This window comes from Poecilia reticulata, chromosome 11 (assembly GCF_904066995.2).
Source record: "Poecilia reticulata chromosome 11, P_reticulata-male-v2, whole genome shotgun sequence".
Lineage (NCBI taxonomy): Eukaryota > Metazoa > Chordata > Actinopteri > Cyprinodontiformes > Poeciliidae > Poecilia > Poecilia reticulata.
The window spans coordinates 15591347-15615360 of NC_088840.1; the positions used below are offsets into that span (position 1 = coordinate 15591347).

General features: G+C 39.0%; 2 protein-coding genes across 7 annotated transcripts in view; one reads left to right on the forward strand and one right to left on the reverse strand.

Moving 5' to 3' along the window:
- LOC103472458 (ras/Rap GTPase-activating protein SynGAP-like) overlaps window positions 1-18258 on the forward strand; it is a 56987-nt gene extending 38729 nt beyond the window's left edge. For 3 of the 4 annotated variants that reach the window (XM_008422106.3, XM_008422107.3, XM_008422109.3), the window contains 6 exons: window positions 2061-2654; window positions 6990-7499; window positions 7618-7764; window positions 8373-8584; window positions 12389-12461; window positions 14349-18258. In XM_008422106.3, the coding sequence (XP_008420328.2) occupies window positions 2061-2654; window positions 6990-7499; window positions 7618-7764; window positions 8373-8584; window positions 12389-12461; window positions 14349-14387 (1575 nt within the window). In that variant the 3' untranslated portion in view covers window positions 14388-18258. The remainder of the gene's footprint in view (window positions 1-2060; window positions 2655-6989; window positions 7500-7617; window positions 7765-8372; window positions 8585-12388; window positions 12462-14348) is intronic. The other variant, XM_008422108.3, reaches the window with a different exon arrangement.
- A 1091-nt stretch (window positions 18259-19349) lies between these two features.
- Window positions 19350-24014, reverse strand: part of LOC103472461 (relaxin-3 receptor 1-like) — a 28291-nt gene continuing 23626 nt past the window's right edge. For all 3 annotated transcript variants that reach the window (XM_008422112.3, XM_081612775.1, XM_081612776.1), the window contains one exon: window positions 19350-23578. In XM_008422112.3, coding sequence (XP_008420334.1) covers window positions 22240-23448 — 1209 coding nt within the window. In that variant the 5' untranslated portion in view covers window positions 23449-23578 and the 3' untranslated portion in view covers window positions 19350-22239. The remainder of the gene's footprint in view (window positions 23579-24014) is intronic.

The following is a 24014-nucleotide window of genomic DNA, read 5'->3' on the forward strand; positions in this document are numbered from 1 at the left end:
GTTAAGTCCTGGCATGTTTACTTCCTCATCTGATGGCATGATGGTGTTTTAACTCACATTTCAATAAAAACGGCCAACGTTTGCGAATGCTGCATTATAAAAGATAAAAAAAAACAGTTGACATTGAGAAGTCATTGAAAGTCGCTACTTTTTTTTTTTTTTTTTAATAAGTTAAATTGCGTCCAGTTCCTTGCCGTGTTTTCATTTGGCTAGCCTCATTGGTTGTTTAAATCTCTGGTTGCATTTGAAAAAAAAAAGTTTCCATATTTCTCATGACTGCTGAGGCGCAGTGGCTTGCTAAAAACATTCATCTTGTTTGAACGTTTTCACATTTTGTCATCAGTGCTTTTTATTCGGATATTACCAACACAAAGTAAAACCTCCTTTCACTTTAACCTTTAACTTTAACCTTTAACTGCCTCAAGTCGTGTGTGAAATGGCTGTAACAGAAAGCACATTGAAACATAAATGTTTCACCAATTCTACTTCGTAAAACAGTCCGATCTCCTTCAGACTGGACAGAGTACATCTGTGGGCTTCAATTCTCCAGTCTCGCCACAAATTCTCAGATGAATTTAGCTCCAGACTTTCACTGGACCATTCTAGCATGACCACACTTTTAACTATTCCATTATAGATGTGGCTGCATTGCCTTCAACATTGTCAAGCCTTTTCTGATGTCATGTAACTGGGGCATTGTCTTCCACAGATTAATTGTAATCCTCGTGTGGCTTTTGGCAAGATGCAAATGAGACTCATCCTTTCATGGCGATCAGATTTTTGGAGCGGATGACTAATAAACATCCCGTCGATAGATTATCAAAGCCAGGTTTTGGATCTCATTGTTTCCTGTAGCGTCCTTCATAGACCTCCAGGCTCCTGACCTAATTAATGCTCTCCTGCAATCAATGAATCAGCCAGTCAATGACTCAATCAATTAACGAACGACTGCTTACTGTCCAGGTCACCATGACCACTCCAAAACTTCCTGTTTCATATCTGCCTGTCTGCTGCACATAAAGTGGGCGATCTCCTGTTTTGTGGCTTACCCAGGGCGCCAAGTAACACAACTACACGTGGTTGGTGTGCCACATAAAAGCTTGATGATGAAATACATTTATCAAGAAAGTCTCCTCATTTAGAAACTAGAGAACAATGTCAGAAAAAATTGCCAGGCAGCAGTTTACTTTCCAAATGAAGAACTAAATTGGAGCCCAAGAGATTTTAACACAGCACTGGTTGTAACCAGCTCTGCTACCTGTTTTAATTGGAGTTTTCTCTACAGATTATAAAGTTTTAGAGGAAAAAAAGCCTTTCAGTGATTTGCTGAGTTTAGTGACCCAGTTTGAAGGAGACAAATAATATAGGTATGCTCCAAAAAGCAAAAATTATTTGTCTAAATGTTATGATGTTATGTAAATTAAGAATTACTGTTTTTGTTTTTATTTATTCATTTTTTTAAACATGGAAAAGAGTGAAGTTTCAATAAATATTAATGTATTCACAATGTCTGTGTCCCTAGTTTGGGTTCCAGTTACATGAAACCAACATTTATTTCACTTGGTTTAGAATTTAGCCTAATAAGAAGAACATTTAAAAAATAGAGTTCTTTGATTTTAATTCATGAGCAAGGGTCTTGAAGTTGAAGTTTGAAACTTATCATTTACCATAGTCAATTTCTTGTAAGAAATTCAATTTAAATTCCAGGTAAAAATGTTTTTAAAGAAGTTAGTTAATTTAAGTATTTTCTCCACTGTTTGTTCAGTGAAGAACAAAGCATTTTCATGAAAACATTTTTATATTTTTGTGAAAACATGAAAATGTTTTTAATAAATTTTAAAATAGGTTCAAATGCAGCTACAGTGAGCAATTCAGAGACACACATTATGCTTCTTTGTGTGAAAAGTAATAAATAGTTCTTATTGTCACTTTCACTCCTACCACAGAATATCTAATATGTAAATATATATTTGGGTCTATTACTTTGTTGACAGGTTCATATAAATAAATGCCTCTGCTGCAGATAGAAAAAGTGAGCATTCATTTTGTTTCGCTCTCAGGTCCACAGTGTCAACAAAAGTGTCTCCATGATGGACCTTCAGGACTCCCGAATGAACAGCATCTCGAACCTGAACTCCGTTGGAGACATGCTGGCCTCCTCTCAGGCCTCCATTGCTGGCCTCGGCCACAGCTTCGGGAACCTGGGCGCCCCGCTTCGCATGGGGGGCCACTTGCCCCCGGGTTCGTCCGGCTCTGGCCTCAGGCTCAGCCAGATGGGCCACGTAGGGGCCCCAACAGAATCCATCTCCCAGCAGCAGCAGCAGGCGGCTGCGGCGATGCATTTCCCCCTTTCTTTCCAGAATCCTCTGTTCCATCTGGCTGCCCAGAACTCCCCGGCTCAGTCCCAGGCTCCTCCTGCAGCTACCGCCCCTCCTCCGCTGCTTCTCACCTCGGAGGCTGAGAACGGCCACCCCGACTACCCGCCCGCCTTCGGCAACAGCGCTTTCTCCCGCAGCGAGGACCTTTCTGCCCTGCAGTCGCAGAGCAGCCTGGTGCAGCCCAGCATTGTACATTCGCACAGCTACAGCGACGACTTCACCCGGCAGAATCAGAACAACGACTACGCCTGGCACCAGCTGTCTCTGCAGGTGCAGGTAGGAGCCGCTCCACCGGTTTCACACATGCAGAATGACAGTTTGATGCTGTGAATATGCGCCTGCGTTAATCAGCTTTAATCATTTATTACAAGTTAACTCCTTAACTGTCACCATTAAAATGCTTACATTCAATACAATAGGTCGAGGAGGATTCAAGTGTTATTTAATAAGGGGTTAATAAATAAGTTAAATAAGAACATAACTAATTTTTTATCAATAAAACTAATATTTACAGATTTAAATCTTAAAAATCTATTTAGTGCTGTAAGATAACATCAGTTCAATCTGGAGAGACTCAAACGGAGAAAGAAAGCGATTAAAAGAGTTTAATGACAAAATGAACATAAAAATAAACACAAAGTCCTTTGGCGTTCCGGCCCCGGCCGGGGACGTGGAGCTGGACTTTGAGAAGCTCGATGAACATTCCTGATGCAGCATAGGAATGTAGACCCCCCGGGGCTTGTACTGGTGGCAGCGGTCGGAGGAGGATGAGGCCTGAGAGCCGAGAGCAGAAGGTGGAAATGGGGCGGAGGTGGGTTGATCGCAGCTGGTGAGCAGAGGAGGCTATGGGTGAAAGTCCTTTTGAACTGGAGCCCAAACGATGATTGGCTGGAGCGAGGCTTGGACCGGCGCTGATTGATTGATGAGGCAGGTGCAACTAGAGTCTTCCAGACTGAACTTTTGTCAAGACTCCATTTCTCTCCATGACCCATAGACTGTGACACACAACACTACATTTAGTGTGGAAATAATTTTATTGGTCTTACGTAATATTCAAATGTTAGTAATAATAATCAAAATCAGAAATAAATGCTTATGTATCCCAGCGTGTGATTAATCCATGTTAGAAAGCAGTCAATATGTACACCTTGTAGTTTTTTTGTCACTGTGTGACATTAATTCAAACTAAACCACTTCCTATTTTAGATCAGCTAAGATTACCAAAATTGCTATTTACTAAATGCCAAAGTAAGAAGAGTCTTTTTATTTTAATTTGGAAGTGAGCACTGCATATGTTTACTCAGTATTTGGAAGAATTGCATGTTAAACTGTATGACTTGGGCCAAAAGTCGACAAGCTTACTGTGAAATTTACTTTTGTTTGAATAAAACAGAAGCTAGTATGACTTGGTCAGGTCTGTAGGCCATCTTGCTCACACACCTTTTCAGCTCTGTCCACAAGTTGTCTATGGAACCAGAGCTTTGAGATGGCCTCTTCAAAATGTTGAATTTGTTGTTTTTAAATCACTTTTAACAGATTTAATGGTATGATTATTTCTGTTTGTGACTAAGCTTTACCATCCTGGCTCATGTCCTGAGATGTTGCTCCAATATTTTTCACATAAGGTTATTTCCTCGTGATGCCATCCACTATTTTGCATAAGTCCTACTAGCAGCAAAACACAAAAACAACATGCTGCTGCCCACACCGCCCCTGTATTTAACAGTTGGGATGGTATTCTCGTGCTTAAATCTTTATAAATAATGACTTCTTCCTTGCTGAGCAGCTTTTCAGCCCATGTTGTTTAAGCTCTTATTTCACTGTGGATAATGATAATGGTATTCTGCACCCGGCTTCAGCGAGCATCTCAACAGGTTTTTTTTGGGTGGGATTGATGCATACATTGCACCAAAACATGATCATCTTGGAGGCACAGGTCCCTTCTTCTTTCTGAATTTTGTGAAACCTTCACTTTTCCAGGCTGTTGCTAAGGATATAACAAATGTTTTGTTTGGAAATTTTACCCAAGGATGAATCAGACTTTTGAAGGTCCGTGATTCTCTTCCAGATATGTCAGTGTTTTAAATTAATTCATTATTATTAGAAGTTTATAAAGTTATCATTATCTGGGCTATGTGATCTGTGTAAAACCATAGTAATGTTACAGTAGTGTATGTAAATTGTCAATACAAATATTTTTATATGTAAAAAATGTTTCCAGAGTCAGCAAATATGTGAAATATCTGGAAAATGGAAAAACAACTTTCTTTTTTATGATTTGCTGAGATGCACTAGTATATGACTCATCTGTTTAATACAAAACAGTCCCAAAATTATTTCTGTGATGAGCCAAAAAAAATAAATAGTCGAGAGATGCCAAGTGCACAGAGAATAACATCAGAAGCATGTGCCTGATGAACTGTGCTAAATGTATCAATGGTTCTGCTTCCATTCAAAACATGTTTTCATGCATGTTTTACAGTTTTTGGTCAGAACTTGCTTTATTGTCGATTTGAGTTTTTTTGCTCTAGTTAAATCAGTGAAAACACACAGAAGCACTACAGTTTGTTTTACACTATTTGAAGCAGTTTCGCTTGATCTTATGTCTCCACTAAATGTTTGGGGTTGTTAACAGGGTAGGTATTTTTGCATATTGTTGTATTCAGTTTTAATTAGCTCACTTTATTTCCACAAATCTACTCCTATCTAAAAACATACCTGCTTAAACGGATCAGTGTGGCATCTCTTCTGAAATCATTGCAATATGTTTATAGACATGTAAGTATTTTGCGGTTTTCTGTTACATAATTTGGCATTTATTAATTACAGAATAAGTCGGCTTAAATTTGAGTGACTGAAATCTGCAGGACCTTTGATCAAGGACCTTTGGTTGAGCAGCGTAATTAGCAAATCTTACTGTAAAGTAAGAGGCTGTCGTCGTGCTAACGACCGAATCCAGACGTAAGTCCCGTGCCCGCTTCATCTGGACTCTGAGAGTGCTTCACAGCCGCTGCACTGCACGTCCTTGTTTTAACAGTTCTGGTTATTAGCTGTTGGCCAACCGGGCAGATGACGGCGTCAGAGCTGCTGATGCTGCATTATTATTATCTTCCTTAGCCACGCGTGTCCTGCAGATGTGGTGCAGCTAAAGAGCAAAGACGGAGACGTTTCAATCTGAAAACATTTCAGCTTTAATTAGACGGCCTGCCTGATGGGGTCATGGGAAGCGTGTGTTTTCCGATGCACGTTTAAACGAACTGTGCGGCTGAGGATCGGCTGGTGTGCACTCGGGCCGTTGATCCGTCAGGCTGATAAGCTTACTATGAGGCGTGGATGTAAAATTACGGTGTTTAATGATGCCGTCGTGTCGTCTTGAGCTATTTCTGTCCCGCTGTGTGGGCTTTAATGGAACAAACATCACAAGCCACCTGCTTATTTATACAGATGGTGCATTCAGGAAAGAGCTTTAAGAATTAATGATTAATCTATCCATCCATCCGTCACAAATGATTGGGGTTATTTAGGGTGTTAATCAAAACTAAACTCGCAAATTCCTTTGCATTTACACAAATATGAGAGCGAAATAGAGATCATTCTTAAGTAGCGTCATCTTAAATTAGAAAAAAAATAAATAAATCGAAAAGGTTGCATCTCCATGAGCATCTGCTGACCCAGTTGTCGTCAACTGTGATTGTGGAACAGATGGAGGGTCTCAGTCGGAGGCACCTTAAGGTGTGAGCAGCTTATAAGCAGGTGAAAGATCTTGAATTTTGAATCATGTTGCTCCGTCTGGTGGAAGTATTGTAACACTTTTACACTTATAGTAAGATACACAGAAAGGGTAAACTGACTAGGGTGTTGGCGCAAAACTGCTCCATCCCTCACATTAAAGATTAATTTTTGAAAAAATGGGACATGCCTTTAAACATCCCTTTAGCCCTAATGTTTTATTAGGGAGCAAAGTTTTCTCTTTGTAAAGGAAAGAACTTTCGCATCGTCTTGTTATTGGAGACATCTTTTAGCATCTTGTGGTCTGCTGTTGGGGTGAACTTGCTTGGATCAACAACTGCAAAGCGGGGTTGTTTCAGATTTCCCCCGCTTGCAGACCGTTTTCAAATGATTTCGATACTTCTTTAAATGAATAATCAGCTGCTAGATTCTTCTTTTTCAATAATCAGCTCTTTGTTGGATCTCACCATGGATCATTTCAATTGTAGAGAGTACACCAAACTTTAATGTCTGAGATTTAACAAGGGAAACTTTCAAAACTCAGAGACCTGTTTGGTTGCAGTCATTTTAAGTGGAAATAAAAATCGAGGTGGCTTAATTTATTACTTACCAGAAAACGTATCTTTTTAAAATGACATTTTTACAGAGAATGTCAAGATTATTATTATTTTTTTTTTTCAATTGATACCTTTTGTTTATGTACGTTAGAAAATACTCAGACTGTTGTAGGTTATCCTATTTTTTTTGTCATGGCTGTATGTAGGAGTTCAGTGCCACAGCAACAAAAATGAACACTCCTCTCAAAATGGACAGATAATTTTTTCCGCGTTGTGACTCATACTGTTTTCTTTCTTTTTTTTTTTGCATCCATTTCCCTCTCAGGAGTCTCTGCAGCAGCATCACCTAATGGGAGTCACATCTCAGACAGGCACCGGCACAGGCACTCCTGCTTCCTTGGCTACACCTCCGACGACAGTTCATCCGTCCCGCCAGTCGTCCATCGCTGCTCAGCACCTCAAGTCCCAGCGCTCCATCAACACGCCTGCCACTGCCACGCCTCCAAAGGTTCGTCCGCAGAGCAGGAACCTCCTCCTCAACTCCTCGGATGCGAGCTTCAGCGGCAGTCAGCCAAAGTCCCGCCCATCGAAGCAAACGACGCAGCAACAACAGCAATCGCAGCAGCCGCCGCTGCAGCAGGACGGGCAGCTGTCGGTCACTGACAGTCCGGCTCCGGGGCTTCCCTTCCAGACGAGCTCTGCTAAAGAAAACCAGGCTCCGGCAGCAGCTGCAGAGGACTCCACAGACACGCCCACAAAAAGCTCCAAGAAGTCTCAGCAGTCACAGCTGCAGCCGCCGCAGCAGCATCTGCTGAAACCGGTCGCAAACAAACAGGTGAACGCTGCAAGTCCCTGAACAAAAAGCAAAAACAATAAAAAGTCTTTGAGCTGAAACTACTTAACGGGTAAAACAGGATTTGAAATAATTTTTTTTTTCTTGATTGGTGTTTCAGGGTAACAGCCAGGGAATGAACGAGCGGACGGTCGCATGGGTGTCCAACATGCCACATCTCTCTGCCGACATCGAGAGCCTGCGGCCGGACCGCGAGGGCCAGCTGAAAGAGTACTCCAAGAGCATGGATGAGTCACGACTAGAAAGGGTCAGCTGCTTTTTTCAATATTTTATTGTTGCTCGTGATTAAATAACTGTTTTTTTCAGACAAGTAATAATGCGAGTAATTGTGTTTCGAATGACCTTTATTTTAGAAATTAGAGACAAAACAGCAGCCTTATGGGGTTTTAGTCAGGTAGGTGTTAGCTTCATGCAAAAGTAGTTAAACTTGGGATTTTAAGTGACCGGTCAATACAGAGTAGCACATAATTTAGAAGTGAGATGAATCTATCACATATTTGGAAATGTCTTCAAACATGCAAATTTGAAAAGTGCGGTATTTTCTTTTTAGGATCTCATTATTTCAGTTGCTCATAAAAAAAATTAATAAAAAGTTGTAGGGAAAGTTAAAACAAGGCTAGATTATAAAACAATATGGTAAACTTGCAAACCATCATCATCCTCACAGTGAAACATGGTGATGGCAGCAAAATGCTTCATGGGTACATTTGTTATAATTCTTTAAGTTCTTCTGTCAGATAGCAGTACACTGTACTTCTTCGTATGTAAACACTTCCATTCCCAGAAGCATGGATGCTTTTCCAGTGCAATGTGTTGTGGCGAAATCATATTTGTGACATCCGCTTCTCCTTTCAGGTGAGGGAATACGAAGAGGAAATTCACTCTCTGAAGGAGCGGCTGAAGATGTCGCATCGCAAACTGGAAGAGTACGAACACAGGCTTCTGAGCCAGGAGCAGCAGACCAGCAAGATCCTGCAGCAGTACCAGAACCGCCTCGAAGACAGCGAGCGGCGCCTGAAGCAGCAGCAGCTGGAGAAAGACTCTCAAATCAAAGGCATCATCAGCAGGTGATTAGCTTTCAGGTTGAGCAGGCAGCAATGCCTGGTGTCTTCTGTTGCTTCACAAAACAAACGTGCATTTGTTCAGGTGAGTGTCGCGCATTGCTTGGCACGGCCAAGATCCACAAAATATCCATTTCTAACTGCTATGAGGAGTGTTAAACATAAGATTTCTTTTTAATCCTGCAGAAACTCAATCCTGTGTAAAGCCGCTCATAATCATGCAAGAAGATAAAACACAAAACCTTTTTTGTCAATTTAAACTCTTCACCTTTAAAATTTAAATGTTCTGTTTACATAAAATTGAGGGAAACATAACTCGAGAGTATGAAAACACAAAAAAGACGCATAATTATACAAATATGAGCTGATAGCAGGATATTAGAGTTTTTTTTATTAAAGAAACTGATATAAAAAGATTGCAGATGTTGCTCTATTCATGTCTGACGGCTCGGTAATGTAGGTGTGTGAGAGAGAGACATTGTGGAAGAAGCACTGTCGGTGTGGTTAAAGTGATTTTATTGAACCTGTAGTGGCTGCCAGTAGGAGAGGGGAAGCCGTGTAAGTGTTCCCTGTTGAGAGGCAGAGGAGAAGAGAAAGCCGGCTTGTGATCCTCTGAAGCCTCCTGCTCTCTACTTCACTGCAGCTGAAGGCCATCACTGCTCTCTCATTGCAGAAGCAGTGGAGCGCCATGAGCCATCGTATTCAGCTTGTTTTTATTAGAAATCTGTGCGGAAATGGGAGGCAGGTTCTTTTAAAGGCCGCTGTTATGTGTTCGGTCCAGGAGAGGTCAGCAGAGACGAAGAAACGCAAGATAGCTCTGGTTTGGCGAACCTGAAGGCGTCATCTCCCTCTTCAGAATTACTAGTTGTCATGTATGATTAGAATATCCCTGAAAAGTATATTTATTTCAATAACTAAATTCATATGAAATGCATAATTACACACAGACTGGGGTATTCAAGCCTTTAATTTTGTTAAATGTAACGAATTCCAGCTAACTGCTAATGAAAACATTACATCTAATATTAGAATGTCATGCCAGACATAGAAAAAATATATTTTTACTACAGAAATAATGGATGAATGTATGTTATTTTTTCAAAAAGTTATTTTAATCTTGCAACCTGAATGCATATCATAATTTCTAGAATATGGCTGTATTTTACAGATCTCCTTAAAATGTTCAAATACCATTAGCATAGCTGCTGAAATAATACTTACTGAGACACAGATTATTAATGTAGCTTTTTTTTTAAACTGTGCAATAAATAATATTTATTTCCTTTTTTTTTTTTCTTTTCCTTTTTGTCACAATCGCAAATAATCTGATTCAATAATCAGAAACAATTATTTGTTATTTGTAACAATGTTTTTTCATGGCATTGTAGCTAGAAGAAGGATATTTAGTTTATAATTAAATGAGAAGTAAGTTTAACATTTGACCTCATATTTGTAAGAATAATTTTGTCTCTTGGTTGGACTGAACTGCAGTTATAGAGGAAACATATTGAGGGGCTTAGCTAATTTGTTGTGGAGAGCTGAGCAGGCTGATAGAGGAACATTAAGAACCTATTTATCCAGAGGCAGAGGACTATCAGCCAGCTTACCAACAAGAATGTTTCAGATTATGTTGCCAAATGTTGAGCTACAGTCATTGAAAAGCATTTACAGCAACAAAACTCCCAAAGCGGTCCGAAAAGCTTGACGAGCTTCGGATGTGGCTTCTTCACTGAATCTGTTTGTCCTCTTCAAAAACTAATGAGGATCAAATGTGGGAGGGAGGCTGGCTCTGATTAGATGGGAAAAAAAGGACTCTGAAGACACTTTTATGGGATGGATGTGTTTATTTGCTGTCATTTCAATTTTTTCTTTGGTTGTGCAAATGAGGGGTTGCAGACTTTAGGGAGTCTGGAGGAGAGGTTTGTCCTGGGGATGGATTAAGGAGAGATGCGTGAACCTGTAAAAACTTGTGTGCTGAATCAAGGTTTCAGCTGAGATAAGCTGACATCCATCATCTCCAGGGCCAGTGGGGTGAAAATGTAGCTTACAGCATCTGCATTGAGTCGCAAAAGTATTCAAATCCCTAGAATTTTTTTTTTTTCCATTTATTTTTAAGTTTGTTGCGTTACAAACACAAACATTATTTCCTGTTGGGATTTAAGGTATTAAAGCAATACAAATAGTCACAATATTAGGTGACACAGGCTCTATGCTGGATTTTGATATAAACTTTGGCTGGACCATTTTAACACCTGAATATGGTTCGGTTGAAACTAATTCATTGTGGCTCTGGTTGAACGTTTAGTGTTGTGAACTCCATCCTGGTCTCAAGTCAGGTTTTCTTCCAGGTTTCAATCTGTAGCTTCATCCACCTTTCCATCAACTCTGACCAGTCTCCCTGCTCTGCTGTGCTTCATTTTGATGTTCTTTGTGTGGCTTGCAGTGTTTCTCATGCACCTTTGGTCTTATTTGACCTTCTTTACTTACTGTGTCCATAACTGAGGTGTAGAAAACTGGGATCAACACTTCTTGTAATCTCCTTTCAATAATTGTGCTCATTTTGCCACTCAGTTTAGGCCTGAAATGGTTTGACTGCCTTTCACCTGAGCTGGTTAAAAGTGACGGGAAGATAGATGGAGATAAATACTGAACAGCCCTGGAAGAAAAAAAACTGTGCAATACTTGTGACCTTCCAGCAGGAACACGACCCCAGACTTCCTGACAGAATTACAACGCAGTAGTTCCTGCTCAAACATTCCTGGTTCAGTGAATCAAACTGCTGAATTACCACCTGAACTTATTTGATTCAGCTGTAACATCTGGCAGCTTTAGGGCACAAATCCCAGAGGACTAAAGGTTTGACAACCTTGGTTTAGATCGTGTGTTGGAATGGACCAGTCAAAGTCCACACCTATAATAAGTTGTAAATCTGTGGCAAGACATAATCATTTATCTTCAGATGTGTATTCCAGACAAATGGGCAAAAATCATTAACTCCATTCCAAACGTGTAAAGCAGAGAGACGCAGGCTAAAAGACATGAAGCTGAAATTGTGGCTAAAACTGGTTCTGCAAAGCCACTTTTCATTTTCCTATCACTTTACAGTAATTGCTTATTTCATGCTGCTATCACACATAAATTCAAGGGTTGTGACTACTTTTGTGTAGCCTAAAGTCAAGGTGACTTCTTGTTCTGCATCCCAGTAATCCCACTATCAAAAACATTCTGAAGAAAACCAGTTTTGTTTTTCTTTTAAATGACATGTTCATTCATTTTCAACATGATGATTTGAATTACCTTCATATTTTGTTAGTTGTCATTGACTTTTGTATGTTTATGTTGTTGACTTTGTACTGCCGTAAGGAGAAGACCGTAACATCTAGTCTTTCACTTTAAGGGTTTTCAATTGATTTTTCTTTTTTTTTTTCAAACAGAATAATCAGTTGGAATCGACTATTAAAACTGAAATTGTGGCCAAGTCTCTAATGTAAAGTTAAAAATAAAGATGACCTAAACCTAGACAGGCTGATTGTGACCATAGCAACTAATGCTTGGAAGAAATTATGTAAGCAGATAGTGAGCAGACAATACATGACCGTACACTTCACTCTTCCACGATTTCATTTTACATTTTCTGCACCTGAACAAGGATTAGATTCACTTTTGGGCACCTCAGAGGATGCCCAGGAACACTTCAGGACCTTAATATCATCATATGGCTGCACAATCTCACAGTACATCTGAAGAACGCCGGCTTCATAACTCTACTTTTGTCAACCGGTCTGTTTGTTTCTATTTCCCTGTTGTCAGACTCATGGCTGTGGAAGATGAGCTGAGAGGGGGTGCCATTCCTGATATTAAGCCTCGAATCCTCACAGACCAGGTTTGTGCCTGTGTCTACACCACCAGTCATGTCCTAAATCAGTTTGCCTCATGATTGCATCACATCCAAGAGCGCTTTTTGCAGAAGCCAGCACAGGTTGTGAAGTTTGCAGCGGCTTCCACATGCGTCAGCCACCTCCATCAGTTCAGTCCACGCTTTTTTTGTCGTATCGAAAAGCAACATTTCACCGCATCTTGCACACACTGGGCGGGTGGGGCATAAGGATCGGGAGGGAGCGCAAATCACGAAATCCTAAACACTGTGAAGGAACAGCAAATCTTCAGAGCAGAAATGAGATATTATTTACCTCAAAGAGCTTAGGATTCTCTGGAATGCATTTATCACTGAGGAACTGTGACTCACCGGCAGCGTCAGTGCAATTCAAGTTGCTGAATGCACCATGTGGGATGATTGGTGACGCAGGTGAAGAGGCTGTTTGTGCTTAAATAACTCGGAGGAAACGTTTGCTATCCTTGAAATATACCGTCACCTTCTCTGCAGCTCCAAGGAGCCACAAGCGAACCGATCAAATTGTGCCTTGAAAGACGGCCAAATACGGAAACGTTTCAGCAGCGGGCAGCAGCAGGCCTGCTGTGAAACTCTTACACCAGAAACCTAAAATAAATAAAATGCGATGGGATTAAATGTCCAAACTGTGCAATCTAATTTGGAGTCTGGTGATGAGAGTTTAGTTATGACTCTGCTGGATTAGCCTCCAATCGTTGGTTTAAAGTCCTGTCAGAAGAAGAGTATTGTAGAATTAAAATCATCCGTCATTTCGCTATATTTTTCTTCTAACCCAGACTTTTGTAGTTTCCCCGAGACCCCTGAAGACCTTTTAAAGTTCTCTTTTTCATATTAAGTTAATTCATTTTTTTTCTTTATTAAAACACTCAACCTAAAAAGATTAAATCCTTTTTTAACCCTCACTGTCCAGACACATAACTTTAAAATTAAAAAATGGCTTCATTATAGATAGATTTCAAGACCTCACTGATACATGCTGCTTCCTTTTTATGATGCCATGAAATAATAATAAAAAAATGTAAAAAACGGAAAAGATATCAAGCAGAGAATTGAGGATCTCCACAAGTCTGGCTGATCTTTGGGTTTCCAGATGCCTCAAGGTGCGACACACATCATCGAGAAATTATATATTAGTATTAGTGGACATTACATCACATTTTCAGTGATGTTATCTAGTTTGAATTCATGAGACCTGAGACTTTACTCTGCAAAAATAAAATAATAAACAAAAATAAATGTACTGCTGTTTGGGATTAGTTGTAGATTTAATTTATTTATCCTCAACTAAGAAATGTGCCTTTTGAAATAATATCACAGCACATTGCTTGTCATATCAAAACCATGTTTATTTATTTCCCCATCATGTCATTCCATTCTGTCTTCAGAGTCTTTAAGCCTCTGTTGAGGGGTCATGTTATCATTAGGCCAATATTTTCCAAAAAGTAAATTGGTAATTTTCATGTCAGGTTAAAATATTCAAATATGTAAAGGAATCTGGTGATTATGTGGACTGGAGAATAGTTCTCGTTAATGCTAGGACTACAAAAGAGAAGAGCTCTCTGCTTCTTTGCACCGACAGAAATACCCCCTCTAATTTTTCATTATGGCAAAGTGAATATTTTTAAATATTTTAGTAAAACTAGGTCTGGGTAAACTCGGCGACCCCTGAAGTTTCCCACCTGTTCAGTTATTGTAAGTCAACCAGCTGTTATGTCTTAGCATCACACTTATCCTACTGTCAAATTTGACTTGATAGAAAAGAAAAACCTCATTTGAAGAAATATTAAGCTAAGATTCTGAATGTTTGTCACCTTTGTAAATATAGAAAAATGGTAATTGCATATGTTTTGTCTTCTGCAGTCTCTCAGCCAGGTCTATGGGGGCCTCCCTGGATCCTGACTGCTAGTTCCAAGGTGACCCGAATTCATGACGGTCACTCGGGTGTAAGAAGGTGGATCAAAACGGCTCCTACAGACTGACTCGAGCCAAAGGCCTACAAAGGACCAACGATGGTGTCACCTCACATTAAGAAATATTTTCAAAATTGTTGCACATATTAAAACTAAGCCTGTAACAGAACTTGACAATCAACTCGGCAAGAGGACCAACGTGTGCAGCAAATGCTTTGCACGGTTTGGTTGAAATATAAGCCAGTGCCACAATAACGGCAATACTGTTCCTAAAGAGTTTTTGTAACTGTGGTGAAGAAGTTGTGGAAAACAGTGGGATGAAGATGGACTTAAGATTACTTCCCTCCCTTCTACAAGAAGCTTCCCACTTCAGTGGCTGAGGATAAAATGTATAGAAGAGGCTTTTACCAGGCACAATATTCCTTCATGGTGACGCCTTCAACAAGCAACAAGCATGTTGTTGAATCATTAAATATTTTCTACTTTAGATTTAGTAGAATTTTGCTTTTTTTTAATGTTTCTTCTTTATATTACAGCCATCTCATCTTAAAAAGCCAGACAAGTTCTACAATCAACTGATTTGAGTACAATCTGAGGCCTGTGATTTAACTTTTTAAGTTTGGAAGATGTTGCTAAAACTTGACTTTCAACGTGTATAAAAATGTATTAATACATATTTAATAATGGGGGCACTTAAACTAATCTCATTTTATAAAAGTGATGGATATAATGACAACATGGTGATTTTTCAAAACAGTGATACAGATTGCTATTTTTCTAAGGAAAATTCTGGGCCAATTAAACACATTACAGTAAAAGTGTATTGTAACAATTTTATCCAGCACCTAGATTTGTAAGGAGTCTTGGAACCAAAGGTGGTTTGAATGGCAACCAAATTAAAATTCATGTGTGTCCTTGGGTATTTTAAAATATGGTTTGGGTGATATAATGTAGGCATGAGGAATCTGTATCAAAACTGTTGCATTTCTCAGGACAGACTCACTTTGGAGTATGGGAGAGTCATTGGGAGAGTAAAGCTAACACAGCTAACACAACATCACAGAAACGGGTCAAATCAATAAAACACATACTCAAATCTTTTTGGACAGGCTAAGTGTCAGATTCTAGTAGTTATACGCTGTACCTTTTTTAATTAGATGTAAACACCACCACCTTCCAAACCAAACAACTCTCCGAGTAGCTGCTAGCTTGACTCCGAGTAGCTGCTAGCTTGACTCCGAGTAGCTGCTAGCTTGACTCCGAGTAGCTGCTAGCTTGACTCCGAGTAGCTGCTAGCTTGACTCCGAGTAGCTGCTAGCTTGACTCCCAATCACTTTGTAACGCTGTTTTGAAAATGTGCCGTAAGATTTTATGTTAATAGCTTTGACTATAAATTTACTGTGTCCCTGCTTATAGCTAACACATAAACAAGCATTGGAATACTCACGTTTTTTGTTTGTTTGTTTTAATGTCTCTGAAGCATACATCTGCAACAATTCTGCATGTGCTTTTGGTGGCAAGAATAAGTAAGTCAGTAATTCTATGATTTTGCTACAGTTATCATGCTTTGAGACAGCTTTATCATTGTAATTCATATTTTTTAAGCTAACCTGCCAGCTCCTCCAGTTTTTATTCGGAAGAGTGTGGCACCGAGCCTTTTGCATTATAGCTACAGGATGGAGAGAAACGGACTGATTAAAACATTAAAAGACTAAGAAATAGGGATGTATATGTGCATAAGATTTGACTGCCTTACAGTCTGTAATACAGGGCCCAAAAATAACAAAACCAATACAAAGAAAAAGGAAAAAAACAAACCTGTAAACTTTGTATATTAAATGTACTTTTTGTAGTCAGGTGATGAATTAATAAGCAGTGTGTTGGTCAACTCTATTAGAATCATTTACATTACAAATTTCATGGTTGATATATATTTTATCTTAACCTCTTGCCTTTAAAAATACATTTTACTTCAAGATAAATTATAAAAAATTACATGTTTATGTTACCAGAAATGTATAAAATAGCTTAATGTATATCTATTCTTATATGTAAAATGTATTAAAATCAAGGGTAGGCCCTCAGGCATGTTAAAGTTGTGGCAAAAACTAATTCTTATATTCTATGATGACTCTTAATGCTGCAATCCAGAAACAACAGTTGCGGGCGGAGTGTTTTTCTTTTCTTCCGGAGGAATTGGTGATAAATTACTATACTAGCTCGCCTGTGTTGTGTAACCAAAACAGTTGTGGTGCTTTCAACAATGCTGGATTGCAGTTTTAAGCTCTTTTTGAAATATGTATCTATTTATTTACTTGGCCTGCATTGCAATACAGTATTCTGAAATGTTATATTTCATATCTGTTTTTATTTTTTCTGGACGCTGCAATCCTTGGTCTGTGAGAGATGTTTTCAACGAAAGCAAATATAAACTATTTAAAGTTATGCCTATATATTATTGAAGGTTTATCTGTGTTGGCTGCAGTGGGCTACCTCTAAAATAAAGCCCTTGCCAGTTGTCTGCTTTATACCATACAAAGTAAGGAAATATTTTTGTTTTATTTGGTTAGAACAACTTGTTTTTCTTTAAATTGCCCCCACGTACAAACTAGTTAAACCTTTACTACTCACCAAATAGGGAAATAAATCAGGTTCAGATCTTGGTTGCTTGTTTATTGCTATTTCTGGATGTTCCACGCTTTCTGAGGTTTCTCATATTTAAGTGCCGCTACCATCACAGTCAAACTAATATTATTTGCGTTCCAAAAAATTGTCAGACTCTCAGGTGTTATGATGAGCACAGAAGGAACAAAACAAATATTGCATTTCTGTTAAATTAAGTACCAGAAAACCAGAAAAAGTTGATCTTTAGTCACTAATCTAGAGCTAAAAAAATTTGAATGTCATTAAGCTTGCAAAAGCATATTGGTAGGGTCTGAGGAAGCACAAAAACCATGAGACAATTAAAAGGAAACTGTATTTTCATTCAAAATGTCTGCCAGTTATGGCAGGTCAGAGCTTTTAAAAATCTGAAAAAGCAATCAGCCCAAAAAGCTGCAGTGTGTTCCCTGCTACAGAACGTTCAAAGAGACTTTTTGCAGATGAGAATTTTGGTTAATCCCGTGAATATGAAACCCTTTTACTTTCAGTCACTCTTTTTTCTCTACATGTACATTATTGTGATGGACCAGTAGTTGAATTTATATTTGGCACACAAGTTTAGCAGTAACCGAAGAAAGACCCACTGTAATGACGTATTATAAGAATTTATATGGAGAATTCTATTGAAAAGTGTTTGTTTGCAAAATTGTGAAATCTTAGATACTTTATGAAATTTTTGTGAGACAAAGGGAGGGGGAGGGAAACTGCCATATTCCTGAAGGCAACGCAGGACCTAACAGAGTAAGTTTATCTTATATATTTTAAGAAAGAATATACATCAGTCAACCTATTCATGTTTCTAAAATGGATGTATAGCATTATGGAGTGGAAAAAATATTTTTTTCTTGGCAGCTATTACTCTGCACAATTGATCTACTGTGTCACAAATATATTGTTGGTGGGATTTTTGACTTGAATTAGGCCTCCTGGATGTAATACCTTAATTTACTTGAGGTTTCTTTTGAAATAAGCCATGCCCCATTGATAAGCCATACCCTCCAGACCCCTGATGTTGTGTGGTGGATGTTTAACGTTGGTAATTTTATTTATAATGGTAGTAATCGTAGGTATGATTGCGCTTGTAATTATTATTAGTGTAAGTATACTTGATTGATATGACTTGTTTTGAACAAAGGGAATGTATTCATATTTCAGGTGATTTTTTTCCGAGTGATTTAAATAAATTATTAAATCCCCAATTGTTGATTATCTCTTGTTTCACAAGACAAGCGTCTGGATCTGGGCAATTTTGCCCCTTTGCACATTTATTTCCCTATTTTGTGTCTGCATTTCTTAACTATATTTAGCCATTGGCTATTACCTGGTTTTATATTACAGTAGGCAGCATGTAGACAGTCATTTGTGTCTGGTTGTCTGGCTCTGAATGTCGACTGCAGTTGAAATATTTGGTTAAAGTCAGCAGTGTTCTGTATTTTGAATACACTGGGAAATCAGATTAATTTTAAAGTTTAGCTTGACGACAGTCAGTCAGTCAGTCAGTATTGGACATAATAAGAGGCAGATTATTATGTACAGTGCCTACTTTTACGTTTTGTAATAAACTAAAGTCGCTGGTTGAAAGTGGTCTTACCAATTTCGTGCAAAAAAAAGTAACCAAGTGTGTTTCCTGCAATACGGTCACAACCTGGTAATGTTGGCGTTGGCCGTCCATTTCTGTTTACAAGAGGGATGGGTCCCAACTCATCCCTAAAACACAGACTGGATCCCACTGCAGCAACAAAACACCTCCAGCGATTCCTTGTTTTACTGCTAGAAGCCTCAACAGCCTCTCTGTAATGAATGAAAAAGTGATGAAACGCCACCAAGCATATTTCCTCCATCAGCTCACAGCTTCGTCCTGCGCCACAGCTAATCAAAGCCAGCACGAGTCACTCATCCAAACGTGGCTTAGCATTCAGTCACATCATCTCAGTGGCTGTAGGAGTAATGAGACGTCGGCTGTTTCCCATCAGAGATCTGTACAGGGACAACGGATGAACACCAAGCCAGGACTCCGACAGGCGGTGGGGGGGTTGAAGGAGGATCGGTTTCATAGATCTTGCTGCTCTTCCTCAACAGCAGTCGCACTCCATTATGTGTGTTATTTAGGCTTATCAGGAAAAAAAAAAAACCTCTATACCCCTAACAATGCTGCTGCAAGTTTTTCAAATTTTTTTTTGATGTTACAAATCTGAATCTTATGTGGTAAATCAACACAACAAAACACAAAATGTACATTAAAAAAATAAGAAATCAGTCCTACTGAGTCAATACTCCCCCACAGCATCATCTTTTGTTTCCGCGTATAAATACATTTAAGCAATGAACATATAGGAAGTGACAGATCTTTTTTTAAAAAAAAAACTATTTTCATGTGGACAAGATCTTAATTGTGATGTCTGAACAAACAGGAACAATCAGCTGCCACACAATGAGGAAAAAGGTATCAGACATATTAACCTATTTCTAAAATATATATTTTTAGGTATCTTGTTGACACAAAATCCACACAGCCCCAGAAAAATAGAAATTATTACAAACTAATTTGCACAGCACTTATACACGATAAAGTGGAATTACAGAGCTAATGAGAACTTTATACATTATGCAAATAAGATGAGAAAATGGCTGAAATGCGTTACAGTTTTTAAAGCAATCCTGCCCCCTATTGATAACAAATAATGTTGCCTGGTATAGTCTTCCAAAGGTGCCCAAGTTTAGTACTCAAGAATTATTTTAAAACTTGAATGCATCCCTGCTCTAACACATCTGAATCAAAAACTGATTCAGTTTTTGCTCCTGGGCTTTGCTCCTTTGCTCAGGAGCTTTGCAGACTCTTTGCATCCTGATTCATCAAAGCTGAATCAGGATGAATCAGGATTCTGATTCAGCTTTGCAGAGACCTGGTAATGAGTCATCCATTTGACTCAGGTGTGTTGGAGAAGGGACGCATGTAAAAGTTATCTCTCAAGAAATAAACTTGGGCACCTTGTCCTAATACACAGCACAGAAAAAGATCCTTGTGATGGACAATAAAAGAGCTGTTTGATTTGGCAAAAGATGCCATTAAACTTCTTAATGCTTGGGTAGAGGAAAGAACATCATCTGTTTTTCTGTTTCTAGACAGAAAAGTAAAAAAATCAAATGCCACAAGAGTTGCCCAGGAGTCAAGGGCGTCTTGCAGGAACAGGAAATCTAGATTGTTTCAGTCCATCAGAGGACTAATTGAAAATCTTTAGAAAGAGTTGAAGATCAAAGTGTATAAAGGAGATCACCAGAACCTTCAATATTTGTATGTTGTTGTTGTTGTTGTGGAAGTCACACTCATTCCCAAACACTTTATTTAGTCAATTATTTTTGTATAGGAGACGTTTTGGAGTTTTCATTACCAACAAAGTGTCTACTAAATATTGAATGCCTAATTTGAGTTATTTGTGTTTATATTTCTCATTTGTGAATAATTTCTTAATTACAACCGGCTTACAATTTCTTGTCAGTAGGTCCCACGACAAAAATTTGTACAAGTTAAATACTTGTGGTCTCTACAAAAAAGTTTTGAAAATGGAATCCACAAAAAAGCACAGATTCCACAAAAATTCATGACAAGGAAACTTAATGCATATATATGCAATGTACAAACACACAAAGTAATGTATAAAATTCACAAAACACAAATGGTTTGACCATAACGTTACCAAGGCAACATGCTCATTTACCACAGAGGACACAAAAGAGAGACCGAATAAGACAAAAAAATATATAAATAAATTGGTTCACACATACTGTCTTGTAAAAACCCCCCCAAAAAAACAGCAATGCAGATTTACCAATGCTAATGTAACCACGCAAAAGTCCACACTAAAAGTGAGAAAAAGCCACTAATCATTGATTTTGTATTTCGCATCTTCCATGACTAAAAAAGGAGCATCAACACCATCTTGTGGTGTATTAGAGAATATAAATAATGGCTTAGATCTTTTCATGTTTCTAAAATAATCTCATTGTGAAACCTAAAAAGTCTCATCAGTGGACTAAAACACAAATGTGCAATTAATATGCTTTTTGACTCTGTAATTATACAACGCAATTAATATTTTAACATTTCAATAATATTTGACTAATCAGTTTTGTTCTTGCTTCAAAGAGTTACAAGTTGCTGAGGCAAAGTGTAAAGCAAAAAAAAAAAAAAACCCACAAAGGATGAACAAATTGTAGTTTAAATTCAGTTAGTTTTATTTTTAGATTTCAATTCAACATCTTCACACTTTACACTGAAATGAAACAAGCACAAGCACAACTAAACCATTGCTGTAACAGCAGAATACAAAAAGGGAGAGATTTTTTTCCCCCACAAAAGTCATCAAGAATAACTACTAAATATTGTTTATTCTTTCCAGTCAAATAATAAAGAAGAAGGAAAGAAAAGACTCTGCCACAATCTCTTTAGGTAATATTTTAGCATATGCAACTTTGAAAAATGTCAAAACATAAAACATTTTATGCAGAACCACAAAAGCTAAGAACCTGCATCAACATGAACATTCTCATATAGACACTACTGATCATTAGAGGGAAAAGTTAAATGTTGGTGCAACACGCAGTCAGAAGTCTTAAAAGAACAGCATGAATTTCTTTAAGGGAGGCTTTCTGGAGTTCATATGGAGCTGACTAGTATCTTACCTGCTGATCAGTCTCAGTTCAAGACATGTCTTTGAATACATAAAATACAAAAACGTGCGTTGTTTTTATTGGTTGGTATTGCTATTAATGGTTATCCTGGTAACAGAGAAATTCCTTCAGTATAATTTTGCATTTCACCTTATTGGGTAGTAAAGTGTGGTGTGTGGTAGTAGAAGAAGGTTACTTCTGTTTACTTCCTGCCTGTGTTTTTCTGCCCTGCGCCACTTCAACCATAGACAGTAAATGCTCAACCCTGACAGGTTGATGGAATCATCATAAAAACAAGTGAGAAACAGAAGTTTGAGGATAATGTATATTTTTCAAAGCTGATATTGTTGCATTCTCAAAACTAATTGCAATTGCTTGCTTTTCAAAATTGTGCAGCTCTGACTCAGACTGCTGCTGCAGGCAAGATACTATCTGCTCCTAATGTCCCCACAGAACACAGACAATACAAACTCTATCGCAGAAAAAGACTGAGGAAACATCGGGTTGAGACTTTACAGTGGTGATGTTCCAGCTGGAAGTGTTGTCAGCGGTGTGTAGCCCTTTGAGTCAGTTTGGCACGTCTGGCTGTAGACGTTGCTGAGAGGAATACCAAGCTGACGACCTTGCCCTAAACCCTCCTCGGAGTTAAGCGCATAGGGCATCTTGGACATGATGGTTAAACTCAACTTGAAGAAAACATTACGCAGAGCTGTGCGGTATTCCTTCCTGACCAGGCAATAGATGACAGGGTTGAAACAGCTGCTGGTAAAAGCTAAACAGTTGGCCAGAGGGAAGAAGTACGTCTGAGCACTGTAGAACGATTTGCTCATATCAATGATGTCAAGCTGTATCAGGACGCTCCAGAGAGTGAGGACATTGTAGGGAAACCAGCAGGCACAGAAGGTCAGCACCACCACAGCCACAGATTTTGAGATGTCGGCTTTTCGCCGAGTGTTGCTGCTCCCTTTCAGTTTGTGCCTGCAGAGGAATCGCAGCAAGAGCAAGTAGGAGAGGATGATGACGGCGTACGGTAGCAGAAATCCCAGAACCACTCGCAGGAGTTGGTTTATTCCGAGCCAAGCCGTGCCTTCTGGGAAGCGGAGCAAGCATGCTGTGTCATTGCTGCTGCCCACACGGCTGAGGTCTGCGTACCGGGCCCTGGGTACCGCCACGATGAGAGCCCCGACCCAAATGATAGCTGTGGTTACCGGGAAGGTACAAGATCTGTTGCACAAGGACGATCCAGGTTTGAGAGCTGTTGCCACGTAGCAGTAGCGTGTCAGACTCATAGCTGTCAGAAAAAAGCAACTTGCAAAGACGTTCAGTCCAGTTAGCAAGGACACAGCCTTGCATGCGGCTAAGCCAAAAGGCCAACTGTAGTCCAGAGCAATGTCCACCGCCCAAAAGGGTAAGGCAAGAGAAAACAGCAGGTCGGCCAAAGCTAGGTTGAAAACAAAGAAGTTGATGGTACCAGTGGTGATGGTGTGAGTTGAATAAAGTAGGAACATGACCAGCAAGTTGCTCAACACTCCAGCTGTAGCCACAATGAAGTACACCACAGAGATGAACACTCTCAGCGTTCCATCATCCGGACTCTCCATCCCACTCTCATTGTTGGAATTGTGAAACGACAGCAGAGAGTTGTTGCAAAATGCACCCAAACTGCAACTGTTCAGGAGGTTGTAGAAAATCTCGAGCCTCTTCAAATCAGGATTTGACATGTTTTTAACCCCTAAAACTCACTTTTTTGAGAATAGCCTGGTCTTTTAGTCTCTCTGGTCTCTCTGAGACAACTATAAATCAGATAGGCAAGTTCCGGCTGCGCGTTTATTAGATGACAATCATCTGCTCCTGCGAGGAAAGGGGAAATTATAATTACATCATAGACGCAGCAGTTTATGAATAAATAAGTGGATTAGCTTGGTCAGATAAACAAATTTTACTGAAGTGTCAGCCACAGGGTCAGATCATGCTGCCCAGATCTTAATGAAAGAAACAAAGTATGTACATTTTTGATCAAAGTCTGATTTCATTGCCTAATAGAGAAAACATTTCAAGATTTGTTCAGTATAATTTTTAACCACACTTGCTTAAAAAAAATTCATGACTACACAGCATGTACAAACATCCATCCTCTAATAACTCATTACGATGTTCGACTTCAAACTAATCGCATTATTTGAACAGGAGATGGTCTGCCAAGTAACCCAAATGGGTTTTCCTCAAAGATCTGCCAGATAAAGAATTTTTGACTTGAAGATGTTAAATCAATATTATCAATATTAAT